Source organism: Zea mays, chromosome 7, assembly GCF_902167145.1.
Source record: "Zea mays cultivar B73 chromosome 7, Zm-B73-REFERENCE-NAM-5.0, whole genome shotgun sequence".
In the NCBI taxonomy this organism is placed as follows: Eukaryota; Viridiplantae; Streptophyta; class Magnoliopsida; order Poales; family Poaceae; genus Zea; species Zea mays.
In genome coordinates this window covers 111,326,734-111,340,633 of record NC_050102.1, presented here as the reverse complement: position 1 = coordinate 111,340,633, position 13,900 = coordinate 111,326,734, and the positions used below count along the sequence as shown (strand labels likewise).

Genomic DNA, 13,900 nt, shown 5'->3' with positions numbered 1-13,900 from the left:
TCGGCTCGGTCGTTCCGTCGCCCTTGCCACTCGCATTAATGCCGCCACCAACAAGCCGAAACTGTCAATCGATCGCCCACTCACCCATCACTTCATCAGGCAAGGCACCAGCGTAGCCCGTCGTCGATCGGCAGCTCGCCTGCCCAACCACCCGCCGCAGCCACTGTTCGAACTGAGAACCCAACCAGCCGGCGGGGCGACACGCCAAGTCCGCACCCCTGCCGGAGCACGCGTACATGTCGCGGGGCGGGCAGGAGAGGGTGCGCCGATCATTTCTCGCACACCTGGAAAGCGGAGAGCGCGAGAGAGCCCCCCGCAGGCAGATCGCCAGTGGCTGACCGCCCGCAGAGCGCAGACGCCCCCCCCCCCCCCCCCCCCCCCCCCCCCCCCCCCCCCACATCCGGCATCCGTCCTAGAGACGCAACGCAACAATAAAAGAGGACAGGACAGAGAGGAAACCCCGAACACCGAGAGCCCCTCCCGTCCCGTCCCAACCCAAGCACCGCGTCGAACAAAGCATCGACATACAGACAGCCAGACTGCGAGGGAAACCGGGTCCCCCAAAACCAAATACTCTGTGTGCGTACGCGCGGCAGTGAGCGACGAGGCGCGGTGCGCGCGCACTGGCCATGAGCCGGGGCCGCGCACGCCGGCCGGTTCCAGGCAGCGGCACCCGCGCCGGCGCGCTCGAGGTCCTCCTCCTCCTGGCGTCCGCCGTGCTGCTGGCAGCGTGCCCCGCCGCGGCCGTGGAGGCAGAGGCAGGGGACGAGGAGGCGGTGGACTACGGCGCTGCGCTGTCCAAGAGCCTGCTCTACTTCGAGGCGCAGCGGTCGGGGCGGCTGCCGCACAACCAGCGCGTGCCGTGGCGGGGCCACTCGGGCCTCACCGACGGGCTGCAGCAGGGCGTGGACCTGGTCGGCGGCTACTACGACGCCGGGGACCACGTCAAGTTCGGCCTGCCCATGGCCTTCACCGTCACCATGCTCTCCTGGGGCGCCATCGACTTCGCCGACGACGTCGCGGCCGCCGGCGAGTGGGGCCACGCGCTCGAGGCCATCAAGTGGGGCACCGACTACTTCGTCAAGGCGCACACCGAGCCATTCGTCTACTGGGCAGAGGTACATACAGCGTGCGTCTTTTCTTTCTTGGGGTTTCTTCCTCCTTCTATTCTCTACCTGCTGCTGCCACGTACGCTAGCTAGGCGCCTAGGCGTGCGTGCGTGCGTCGCCCCACTGCACCACACATGGATATGGAGTGGATGGATCGGGCCGAGCTGAAATTTACTGCTGCCTGACTGCCTGCCAGGCTCCAGCCAGCTGCTACTGCTAGGAAGCGACGCGATCGATGGATCCGTCGTCATCCATGCTTATATGTATGAATGAATGACGACGGCCAGGGCCAGGTCATTAACAGTCGCTCGCGCGTGGCTGACAGGTGGGCGACGGCGACACGGACCACTACTGCTGGCAGCGGCCGGAGGACATGACGACGTCGCGGCAGGCGTACCGCATCGACAAGGACAGCCCGGGCTCCGACCTGGCCGGCGAGACCGCCGCCGCGCTCGCCGCGGCCTCCATCGTCTTCCGCCGCTCCAACCCGCATTACTCCCACCTCCTCCTGCACCACGCCCAGCAGGTGGGTTGGTGGGTGGGTGGGTCATCATTGCATCATCACCCCTACCCTCTCCTGTATGTCACTCTGATGGATTGATACGTACACGTACGTGCTTACCTACGGCAGCTGTTCGAGTTCGGAGACCGGTACCGCGGCACGTACGACAGCAGCATCGAGGAGGTGCGCAGCTACTACGCGTCCGTGAGCGGCTACCGGGACGAGCTGCTGTGGGCGGCGCTGTGGCTGCACCGCGCCACGGGCCGCGACGAGTACCTCCGCTACGCCGTCGACAAGGCCGACTCCTTCGGCGGCGTCGGCTGGGCCATGACCGAGTTCAGCTGGGACGTCAAGTACGCCGGCGTCCAGGTCCTCGCAGCCAAGGTACCGCTCGCTGTTTTTCTTGATCACCAGCTAGCTGCACCTGTTTTTTTCCTTTCATCGTCATCATCGTTATCATCTTCCGTGGACGCATGCAACGCGCGTTTTCCTCAGACTCTAGTACTGTAGTAGCTAGGAATAGTGATGGAATTTCGTCATTGCGTGCATGAGTTGATGCTCGCTTTTTCACACGGTTCGTTCGAAAGCTGCTGGAGCGCGAAAGCCGTAGGCAAAGGATCGATCTGATCACACGCACGCAGGGAGGGGGTGTCATCTCCCACGTCAACCTCTCCGCTTTTCCGGCCAGCTGTTAATCACCCTGCGCACCCTCAAAAGACTAGAGAATTTCCCTCCCGTTTCCCTTTTTTAATAAATAAATAAATAAAAACGTATCAGTTTCGTGTCGACCCCAACCCTTGGAGCAGACGGACCTGCCTTTTCTTCAAGGCTCGTACAAAAGCAGAGCACAGATCCCCTGCTTGCAAATTGTTTTCCTTTCATCACCCCATAGACGAAACATGAGACGACCATGATTAGTGTAGTGAAGGTGCTTGAGTGGGTGAGCCCTGCAAGCAAACGTCATTTTTTTTTCTATGGGCTAGTTTGACAACACATTTTTCTAAAAGGGATTTCTACCTTTTATAATAAAATTAGTTCATTTTCTTTTGGAAGATTAGAAACCCTTGAAAAAATGAAGTTACAAAACTAGCCCCTACCATGAATCCAACAATCCAGGACAGTGTCGCCGCGGCTCGCGCACATCAGTGACCGGTTTGGAGGATGGATAGTGACTCTGGCTGGGTTCGTTCGATCGTGGACGTGGTTAGCAAGGGAAGTTAATGCCTCCACATGGCGTTATACTTTCCTGTCCCCCCGGGAAAAAAAAAGAAAACCCCCCGTACTACTACCATACCCCGATTACGAGCTAAAAATCTGAGAGAAGAAACCGTGCCCACGGAACTGTTGGCGCTGACGGCGACACGGAGAGGAAGATGCTGCATGCATCCGCATCCGCATGGGCATGGCTCCAAGAAAACGGAACAGCTCCGCTGCCTGTGGTCGATGCTATGCTACGGACCAAGCCCACTTCTCGTCCATCGGCTGACCTACCTCCCTGTTGCAATGATGCTGGCCGGGGAAGTGTGTGTGTGTGTCCTGGACTTCTTCTGGCTCCTGAGTAGCAGCAGTAGCTGATCCGGCCAGCCACATGGCTGGGCTGGGCATCTATCTGATCAGAGCCTTTTCCATTTTCCATTCTCTCCGCATCAGGGTCCCCCCTGCTCTGCTGTGTGCCTGTGCCCTGTGGGGGGTCCGGTCTAGGCCAAGTGACTAATCACACTGGCTGCCTGTGGCTTGCTTCTACAGTTCTTCCACTACCAGTACGTACTACCCATGCATCTTTGGTGGTAGAGGAGTGAAGATCTAGACCTGCTACTAGATCTCTAAGACATGGCACGGTCACTTTTGACAAAAGGCACCGTTTCGTCAAAGAAACGAATCATCTCCTTTTACGCGAAAACTATTCGGGCTGTGAGAGGTTGCAAATAAAGAGCACTTTTCTCCTTCATGCAAGCACGTGACATGTTATGTGGCCCATGCACGCATGCATCCTACGAGTTCCAGGTGACAGTATCTGATTATAATACCTGGCCATAGTAATGGACCACAAATACGGATATATATGCTTCCTCCTGGGCTTTTGAGCAACCCATATGGTGTTTTTCCCCCCCTTTGCCGAAACATCTCAACATCCCAAACAGTGCCCCACGGCATGGCAGTGGCTGCTGCAAATTCTTCTGGGCGGCCGGCCGGCCGGCCGGGGTGTGCAGATCACCATGCATGCCGGATGCCGCCGCGCCATGCCTGCCCGCATGCATGACGACGACCCACCAAGAGCGCCACCGGACGGACGCGGTTTTCACTCGCTGACAGCAAGTGACACCTCAGAACCTCTCACAGTTGTAAAGCACTAGCCGCTCTTCTCTGCTCTGCTCTGCTCTGCTCTGCTCTGCTCTGCTCAGCTAGCTAGCTAGCCAGCTGTGCTGGTGGAGCGACGGCCGGCGCCGGCCCCGCGCGCGCAGTCCACGTCGACGTTTGCATGCATATCCGCCGCGGCCTAGCCGGCCGGCGCCGGCTGTCACGCGTGTCTTCCTCCTTGCCCTTGGAGTGAAGTCCGGGATCGGAGACCAGTGTGTCTGCAGCTGCCTGCATGCGTTCCAGACATGCGCGCGGGTGTCTTTTCCCTCCCCCTCCAGAGCCGGACAAAACCAACGCGAGAAATTTGGAAGCCCCGCGTACGATACACGCTTTGTTTCCTTCCGCTTCCGTGGAGGGATGAGAGGCGGAGAGCTACTACGTACCGGCCGGTACGCAGCGCCTGTTGTCCGGTGCCTGCCGGTCGAGGCAAGAAAAAAAAAAGGACCGCCGCCGGAGACACTCCAGGGATCATGGCGGCAAAAATGGCACGGCGTCCCTTCACAGACGGCTTGAGTTCATACATGTACAAGTAGTACATGACACGCACGCGCGCAGAATTATCGACGACCTGCCGTAGGTCGATGCGCCGTCACAGACGGGGGGTCGTGGCGTGGGTCTACGCGGGATTCCACGCGTCGTGCAGCACGACGGATCGTTGTCCGGCTTGGATGGGTGACCCGCCGGACCACCACCTTTTCCGTCTCAAATTCACTGTCGTGAGGGGGGGAAGTGAGTGCCGATATGCTGAACTGGTGGATAGGGTAGCAGTCATACTACATGCATAAATGCATTGAAGGACCAGGCTCCATGCGCTTGCGTCCAGAAGCTAGCATGGTGGAATGCATTGCTTTCCGGTGCAGTCACTGTATAGACGCACAGCAGCCGGCCTGGTCTTCGCGGAACCAGCAGCGCACGAAGCAGGCAGCCTGGTCTTTCATTTCGATAGAGAAATGAAAGATGTATCGTGACACGGCTTATGTAATGTACATCAGTACATGTACATATGTACGTGACACGCACGCACACGCGAGGGGGAAAGTGCCCACATGCTGAACTGGTGGTGTTGATGAATACGGTAGCAATCATACATGCTGACATGCGCTGGCGTCCAGAAGCATTGTTTTCTGGTGCAGTCACTGTGTATATATATAGATGCACACATCATCCTGGTCTTCACGGAACCAGCGGTACTGGCTACTGGGTGATCTAATGGAAGTATGGAACACGCATGCTGGTCGTTTAACCTCTCTGCGCACAAAAGCCTACAAAATATATAGTAGTACTAATGTCACTATCATATACTAGTATTATTATATGATCAGGTGGCTGGCAGCCTTCGGTTTTTGTTCTGCTCGGTACCATTTGTTTTCAAAGATATATTTTATATATATCCCAGCGCGCGCGATGACAGAACGTTCAAAAATGCGTGCGGGTTTCTTGGAACGCATCGGCAACTTGTGCTCTAGGATATTGACGTTTAAAAGAAAAATCTCTGCAAATTAAAGAGCAGAGATGTTGACATTTAGTTTGGAGTTGACCCAGCAATATGCTATCAAATATATATAAAAAAACCTCGTCGTTTTCCTATGTATTTCTGTGAAACTGCGCGCTCACGAACGAGGGACGGAGAACCATAATTCCCCCGTGGAGCAACAAATCAAGAGGCGTCAGAAATATCCCAGGACAAACCAATTGGACCGAATTTATAGAAGAGTACACATATATTTATAGTATCAATTTGGGACATACTGTAGGGAGGAAGTAGTACCAGTAAGCATCAACCGTCACCACGTAGGGCTGCTTAGGGCATGTATAACCTAAACACTGTTAGACAACCTAGACACTGGGCTGCTTAGGGCATGTACAACCTAAACACTGTTAGACAACCTAGACACTGTTAAACACTGTTACACGGTACTCCAAGTATAAAGCATAACTAAAACACAACATAATACAAGAGTATGTCTAAAACATGTGTTTTACCATATTCATTGTACCAATCAGAACGTTCAATAAATTAAAGTGACTAATCAGCTAATCTCCTGTCTCGAACATAAAGTTAAGACACTGTGTATTCGTCAAAATACATGTCTTGAGTTTTTTTATATTCACCCCTAACACACTGGAAGACACAATTTAAAACATCCATTGCTCGTGCCCTTATTTCCGTTCTGTTTGGATCCGACACCGGCCAACCAGTGGCCGGACTGGAGAGAAGCTCGGCTCCGGGGTTTCGAGACTAGAACCTAGTAGATCCATGCGGCGGTGGTTGGTGTCTTTTCTTTCGGTTTTGATTGACTAGCTAGCAGAGACGGAGGACTTAAGCACTCAACCACGAAGGTACACATGCAAGTCGCAATCAAAGTGGTGCAAGCCGCAATCACAGTGGTTGTTGGGCTAATAATTCATTAGCGTAGGTTTCTCTCTGCGTTGCCGTGTCAACTTCCCGCGCGCACAGCACACCTATACAATACAAATCGTCAAATCGGTGATGTCCAGAAGAAAACGACGAAACAACTTCAGTTTCTCAAGTGAACGTCCATGCATTGCATACAGCTAGTGAGCACCTCGCTTATTAGGATGGTCTCTCCCTCACCTTTATTTCCGCTCGTACTAAAGGTGAGGGAGAGCATTGCGCGGGAAAGCGACGCCCGCCGTGGTGACTCACTGACTCCACCGTGCACGTGGCCCGTCGCCTCCGCCTCGCAAGCCCACCGACAGCAGCCAGCCCTGCGCCGAATCAATGGAGATTTCGACTGTTCCGTTGGAATTGTCGAGCTGGATCGCAATTCTGCAAGCAGTTCATTGATTGCTAGCTGCTGCTGTCTCTCTCTCTCTTCTGCCATTTTCATTCACGATTGATGGTAGGGGTGTCGGTGTGGCTAGCTCATCAGGCTCCCTGTCCCTGCATTTCGCCATTCCTTGTCCCTTGCTTCATACAGTACAGTGATGCATGAATGGTTCCTTGTCACCTACTACCTACTAGCCCTAGGATCGAACCGCGTTTAAGGTTCGATACGATACGATCTACCTCAGTTCGTCATCTAGAACACGCACGTAATATTCACAGCAACAATTATAAACTAGCAAATCAACTTTGGGCAATGCAACTTCTTTGTAAATTCTAACTGCGTATGTATGACACCTCCTGCTGCTGCTGCATCGTGATCAAACAGCTGCTGCTGGAGGGCGACCCGGGAGCCCAGGAGCACGGCGCGGTGCTGGAGAAGTACAAGGCGAAGGCGGAGCACTACCTGTGCGCGTGCCTGGGCCGGAACGGCGGCAACGGCAGCGACGACGTGGAGCGGAGCCCCGGCGGGATGCTGTACGTGCGCCAGTGGAACAACCTCCAGTACGTCTCCAGCGCCGCCTTCCTCCTCACCGCCTACTCGCGCTACCTCGGCGGCGGCCTCCTCCGCTGCCCCGCGGGCGCCCCCGCCGCGCCGTCCGACCTGCTGGCCCTGGCGCGCTCGCAGGCCGACTACATCCTGGGCCGCAACCCGCTGCGGCTCAGCTACATGGTCGGCTACGGCCGCCGGTACCCGGTCCGCGTGCACCACCGCGGCGCCTCCATCGTCGCGCACAAGGCCAACAGCCGCTTCATCGGCTGCATGCAGGGCTTCGACGACTGGTTCGGCCGCGGCCGCCCCAACCCCAACGTGCTCGCCGGCGCCATCGTCGGCGGGCCCAACTCCAGGGACGAGTTCCGGGACGAGCGCGAGAACTACATGCAGACCGAGGCCTGCACATACAACACCGCGCCAATGGTCGCCGTCTTCGCCAGGCTGCACCGCCTGGCGCGCGACGGCGGCCCTGCCGGAGGTGTGCCGGAGAGGAACGACGCCCGATGAGCTAGGCGGACTGTAGATAAAAAATGGTGGCGGCGGTGGTATGGAAAGGCGGGCCAGGGTAATTCTTTTTTTTCTTTCTCATAAGCTTATAATTTACTACTAGCTGCTTCCATATAATTATTTTTTTGAAGTGTTAATATGAGAGAAAGATAAAGGAAAAGAGAGTTTTGGTTAGTGAAAGAAAGGACAGGAATCATAGTGGAGCAATAAGGACGAGAAAAGGGCCGGTGTGCAGTGTATGTGTTTAAATCTAGGTGTCTCAGAACTGAAAAGAACTGTAATATTTATTTACTGGGAGAAACAGCAAATACATAGTCACAGACAAATTACATGCTCTATCTATCTTCGGAGTAATGTTTGCTGTAATGTGTTCTCTTTACATGCATACAACTATAAGTTCTCTTAGGCTGTGTGTGAAGAAAAGGCAAGCCGATCGAGCCTTCAAATAATTATATCTGAATCAATAGGACCTCTCATTTCTGAAGCAATGATTTGCTATTTTTTTGTCAGATGGCATGCTTTGGTTGTCAACATTTGGCCACGCTAACACCTGGCCTGCTGCCCTGCTGAATTTGCAAAGGGAACAAGTAAATCAATGAGATAATTAGGCACCATATGTCAGGCCTGGTAAACTAACGAGTACACTTGTGAATAAGCAAATAAAAAGGAGCAGGCAGAAGGTCACAAAATCAGCACTAGTGGGTAGTGGCCAGCAAGCAGCAAGTGGACCTACTAAATTTTTGTAACTAAAAGTTAAATGGTGGCATAAACGATTGTCAAACAAAGGACCATTCGCCAATATATTTAGTTAAAAATATTTTAGGATACACGCCAAAGGACTGCTACGAATATAACAGACATGGACTTTTTTTTTTCTTGCAGTATGTTCAAAATAGTGCAAATAAGTTCAGTAAGTTACGATGGCATGGATCCTGAAACAGTCAGGAACTGTAGTTGAGTTGGTCCAGGTCACAATAAATCGTCAGTCAAAAGCAGTCCTGCATTTTGAGTAAACACCCACATTTTGAGTAACCAGTAAACTGGAGCAAATAAGCAAGGTGCATAGTCTGAATACTTCAAACATGTGGAGAAATCCAGACAGCTAAAATTTATCAACTGCATTTTTATTCTGCAACCTCATTCCTAACACTTGATCCGTCGTCTCTAAAACACAATTGTAAAGGAGAGATCCTGGTAGACCAACGAAAAACTTCAACTTCCAAGAAAAAAAGGCGGTGTCCTTAGAAAAAGTTAAGTTCTACTTCTGCAATTATTTTACGGGAATTGCTAACTGTTTATTGAACAATAGATCATGCAATTTACCATTTTGTACCATTAAATCTTCTGAGCATCAAGAAAGGCGGGCATGTACATCTCATCATACAAAATGTGAAAAAACTACACATTGTCCATTTCCTGTGATGAAATTGAATCAGACAGGCCGACACACTAAACAAAAGTATTTTCTTGTCTTGTAATGACCAAACAAAAACACTGGTTTTGCAAAAGAAAAAAAAACAGAACATTGAACCTAAGGTTCATATTAAGGCACAATTCACTACCAGATTAAATCTGAATCCAATAAACTCCTAGCTTACACCTAAAATTCATTAGTTGTACCAACTAAAAATAAACACATCATTCCAGGTGAACATGGTCACTACGAACTGAATAATATATAGTACTGGTCTTTTATTAGAACCGCTCAAAGGTTGTTTAGTGCATTTTAGTAGTAATGTAAATGACACAGATGGAAATAAATATGCAAGGAAACTAATATATAGAAAAATTAAAACTGCAAAATAAATGACTGCAGTGCTTCATACATTTATCATAGGTCACTTTAATCTTACTGAGCATATTAAAAAAAAGATAGAACAGTACTACTGATAAGTAAATGAAGACCATCCAAACTGAACTTACATGTACGATGTCATTGCAGTCTAAAGGGGCTCCGAACACTACTACTGATAGGTAAGACTGACTGCAACGCTCCACCCTTCGCACCCCCTCCCCTATCACAGTTCACGGTATAGGGGTTACTGTTCACCCCTTCCCTCCGCAGCGGTCGCCGCTATCCGCCTCCCCTCGCCGCCGCCCTCTTCTCTCTCACGCCAGATGCAGGGCGTCACTGTGCAGTCCCCCTCCACTTCTTCGCGCGGAAGAATCCGCCCGCGGCACCGACCGGAAGCTTCGCGGTCGTCTTCTCTCCTGTTCGAGGCGCCTGCGTTTCGGCGATTCGCGACGAGGCGACGGCGATTCGGGCGCGCTAGCGTGCCGGTCCCCGTCGGAGCTGTGGACGACGAAGTGGAGGTGGTCAGCAAGGTGCTCCGGTCAAGACCGAAGACGAAGCGGGCGCAAATCCGGCTCCGTCCAGGTTCGTCGCCACCGCTTGGTTGCTTTCCCCGTCCGACCATCGACGCCTTCATCGGATCCCCAATCCAGCAGTTCGATTCGTCTTATTGCCGCCCAAATCTTCGGATCTTGAGGTACGCCCTTCGACCCGTATTGTTTATGTTAATCTTCCGCACAACTTTGAACATCTTATTACTACGGCAATCTAGTTATCCTTTGAACCGTAAGAAATTTCATCCGCAAACAAACGATGAATCCCCAGTTCACAAATTTCCGCGGATCTGGTCTGCCTATTAGGGTTACACAATTGTAAGGTACTCACCCGCTGAATGTCTTTCAAACTTGGTCGAACTAAATTTGGTTGTGCTTACAATTCGGGCCACAAGTTCTTCACCTGCCATTATTTTGTAATCCCTACACTACGGACTTGCTTGCATACTGCCTTCAAGTGTAGTCTTCTCGAATTAATTTTGGATGAACACTGTCCACAACAACAGGTCATTTTAGTAAATGTACTAGAGTGATTAATAGTTGGGTGCCCCACAATGTGTTACTTCAACCAACTCAGTGTAATGTTCATTGTTTATTATCCTTTTTAAAACTCTCATTGACATAATCAGAGGGGGCATTACTTCTGAACTTAGTATGCCTCATGTTCATTCATAGTGTTAGGTGTATGTGAACCCTAATTGTGTTGCTGTACTACCCCCCAATTTGTTTGTCACCCTTGTATACGAGTGGACGATACTAAACTATTGTCCACCTTCATATAGTAGCTTTCTATATTGATACAACAACTAATTTATTTGTGTTGTAGTAATGTGTATAACCCTCACTTATTTCACAATATATTCCCATTAACATTATGTTTTCTTCAGCAAGTTATGGTATGAGCAGACAGTTCTTTATTATGTTCTATATGTTTGTGCTTGCATGGAGTACATAGCTTGTTTTTTGTATCCTACAATGTTTTGTACAACCCTCGCATTAAAGCAATGTTTCTTCTTACATGGAGTGCATTGTTTGTTAATTATCTCCTTAACTGTTTTGTACAAGACTGACATCAAACATTTGTTACTGCTGTACAATGAGTGCATTGCTTGTATTTTCAGTCCATGACCACATGAAACAACAATATATCGAACTAGTCAAATTTTTGTTATTTCTAATTCGCATATGTTGGCCTTACCAGTCATAACATTTGCAGTGTTATACTAATATAAATATGTTATGTTCCATGCTTCAATATGACTGCTACAATTGAAATCTTTACTTGTTGCATGCAACATCATTGATAAATATGTTGGGCTGTTTTCAATTCGTTACGCCTGTATGGTTCATAAGGAAATCGTAGTGTTTGTTCATTTATTATTCTTTGCAGCACAGTTCCGAATGGCATCCTCGAAAGAAGATACCATGAAGTCTTTGGTTAAAGTACTTGTCGACTGTGCCGAGGATGCCACAAAATCCCTTCGTGGATTAGTAGATCATGCATTAGACCACATGCATGACGAAGAGATATTAGCTAGAACCCTCTTTGCCATGAAAGAAAAACTTGATTTGCTTCACCAAGATGCCTTAGAGGCAAAAGTCCAAGCTTTTCCTGAAATTGCTAAGTACGAGGGGGATGACATAAGTGTTGATCCGACATCTCCGTCGACCCCTCCAACAGTTACTGAACCATCCGTCGACGAAGAGGAGTTCTACTGCCCGGATGTGAGTGACGAGTGGTACTTCAGCGACTCAGATAGGTCAACTCGTAATAGCTATTGGAATATTTATTAGTTCACTGTATTCCAGCTGTACAAGCAGGATTTGCTTTTGAACATCCCAGTACTCGGGTTGTCGTAGTTGTCATGTTGTCGAACTAGTCGTGTCATGTATGTCTAATTCTCCATGCTACCTCGTCAGCTTAAGTTAGTATGATGTCCAGAACGTTGTCGTCTGTGAACTATGATGAATCTTAAATGTTCTGATGCTACTCCTTAATAAGTTCATTAAATTATGGTTCTATTATTTCAGTGTCTTTATATGGTTTGTCTTAAGTTTAACGTACCTCGTTTTGTCGATTGGCTTCAAAGTGTATCATATGACTAAATGTGTGCCATCTCCACATATCCTAGCATGGACCCTGCCAGCAATGCGACATCGTCGCAGGCGATGTCAAATCCCTCAAATGCCCAGCAATTTCCACCACCACCACCCTTATGGCCAACAGGCTACATGCAGCAGAATCCAGTCGATTGCAACATCATGGGAAACATTAATTTTCCTAGTCCTGGTCAAGGTCCAACTACAACGTGGGCTCCAATTCAGCCAGGGAATACTAGTTCCCAATCAACCATGATCCCTGCTTCCCAATCTGCACTATATTGGAATCACTACATGAATTTTGTGAGGAACCCTCTTGGGTCGGTTGGAATGAGTCCATACACAGATTCTTATCCACCTTCACTATCAAGTACACCGTTGCAGGGTTCGAACACTATACCACAAATGCCTGTACACTTGGAGTCAGATGCTGAACACAGTGTTCAGGACATCAATAGTCCTGAGAAAAATGCACCTCCAGTTCAAAAACAAAAGAAATCTAAGGAACAAAACTTTACAGCCCCAGAAGACAGACTCCTTTGTACTACTTGGTTGCAAATAAGTAGTGACCCTATTGTCAATACTGGGCAAAGGAGGGAGGGTCTCTAGGCCATAATTGAAAAAAGGTACAATGAACAAAGGGGGGAATTTCCTTATCGACTAAACAGAGCACTTAGCAGCCGATGGGACAAGATAAGGGCTGATGTCCTAAGAGAGAAACAAAGTGGTCTAAGTGATGACGATAAGGTACGGCTAATGAAACGATGATTATATGTACTACATGTGTCTCTGCTGCAACTAATTATATAATGCATTCCAACTTTGCAGACATCGAAGGCAGCCACTTTGTTCGCTCATGAGGAGGGCAAACCATTTCATTATATGCACTGCTGGCATCAACTGAAGGGGGAACCCAAATGGGAGAGCATATGTCAAGGACACTCGTTTAGAGGATTACATGCAAGATCAATACCTTCGTCGGGGTGTCCATCAGTGGAAACACCGGAGACTGACAGTGGATCCGCTGGACTGTCAGGAAAGAGGCCCCGTGGCCGTGATTACAGTAAAGCTGAGAGAAAGAAAGCTGGTTCATCTTCGTCCCCGGAGTACTTAAGCCGATTACAAGAAATTACTGAGAAACAAATACAGAGGTCCATAGAAAAGGGGAAAAAAAAGAAAAGACCACTGAAGAAGACAGGGAGATACAAAAGAAGAGATTGGATTTGGAAGCCCAAAAGTTAAGCATAAGACAAAGGGAACTCAAACTATAAGAACTGAAATCGGCAGAACAACGTTTGCAGATGCTGTTGTCGACAAACGAAGAAGATGTAGATCCTGAAGTTTGGGTTGTGATGAAGGAACAGAAAAAAAAATTGCAGCAGTTCATATTTACTTTTGAGCAATGATGAACGGTTCTCTACGATGTGCGCATGTGCTGTTGAGACTTGTTGAGACAATTTTAGGTTACTTCATTTACGAATTTGTATTATGCACAACAGTATTTGTTTGGTCGAACCAGTGTATCTTAAGTTGTTTGCTGTTGTATTAGACAATAATGAGCTTGGATGTCATAAATGTTTGAACAAGATTATTGCCAATCGAATGGTATGTTATAAATTGTAGAAGAAAACATG

The 13,900-nt window shown here is 49.5% G+C and overlaps 1 protein-coding gene across 2 annotated transcripts; it reads left to right on the top strand.

Moving 5' to 3' along the window:
• Positions 1-272: 272 nt before the first annotated feature.
• On the top strand, positions 273-13,896 carry LOC103632707 (endoglucanase 22). 2 transcript variants are annotated; one of them, XM_008654450.3, is made up of 4 exons: positions 273-1,118; positions 1,435-1,635; positions 1,741-1,995; positions 7,146-8,225. In XM_008654450.3, exons 1-4 carry the CDS (start codon positions 630-632, stop codon positions 7,818-7,820), a joined length of 1,620 nt encoding a protein of 539 aa, XP_008652672.1. In that variant the 5' UTR covers positions 273-629; the 3' UTR covers positions 7,821-8,225. The 2 variants fall into 2 exon arrangements, with proteins under 2 accessions (XP_008652672.1, XP_008652673.1); XM_008654451.4 differs by lacking the exon at positions 7,146-8,225 and adding an exon at positions 13,095-13,896 and having other exon boundaries at positions 441-1,118.
• Positions 13,897-13,900: the final 4 nt, after the last annotated feature.

Coding starts and splice junctions, on each gene's coding strand:
- LOC103632707 (XM_008654450.3), top strand. CDS start 630: ATGAGCCGGGGCCGCGCACGCCGGCCGGTTCCAGGCAGCGGCACCCGC. Junction 1,636..1,740: donor TCCTGCACCACGCCCAGCAG/GTGGGTTGGTGG, acceptor TACCTACGGCAG/CTGTTCGAGTTCGGAGACCG. Junction 1,996..7,145: donor TCCAGGTCCTCGCAGCCAAG/GTACCGCTCGCT, acceptor GTGATCAAACAG/CTGCTGCTGGAGGGCGACCC.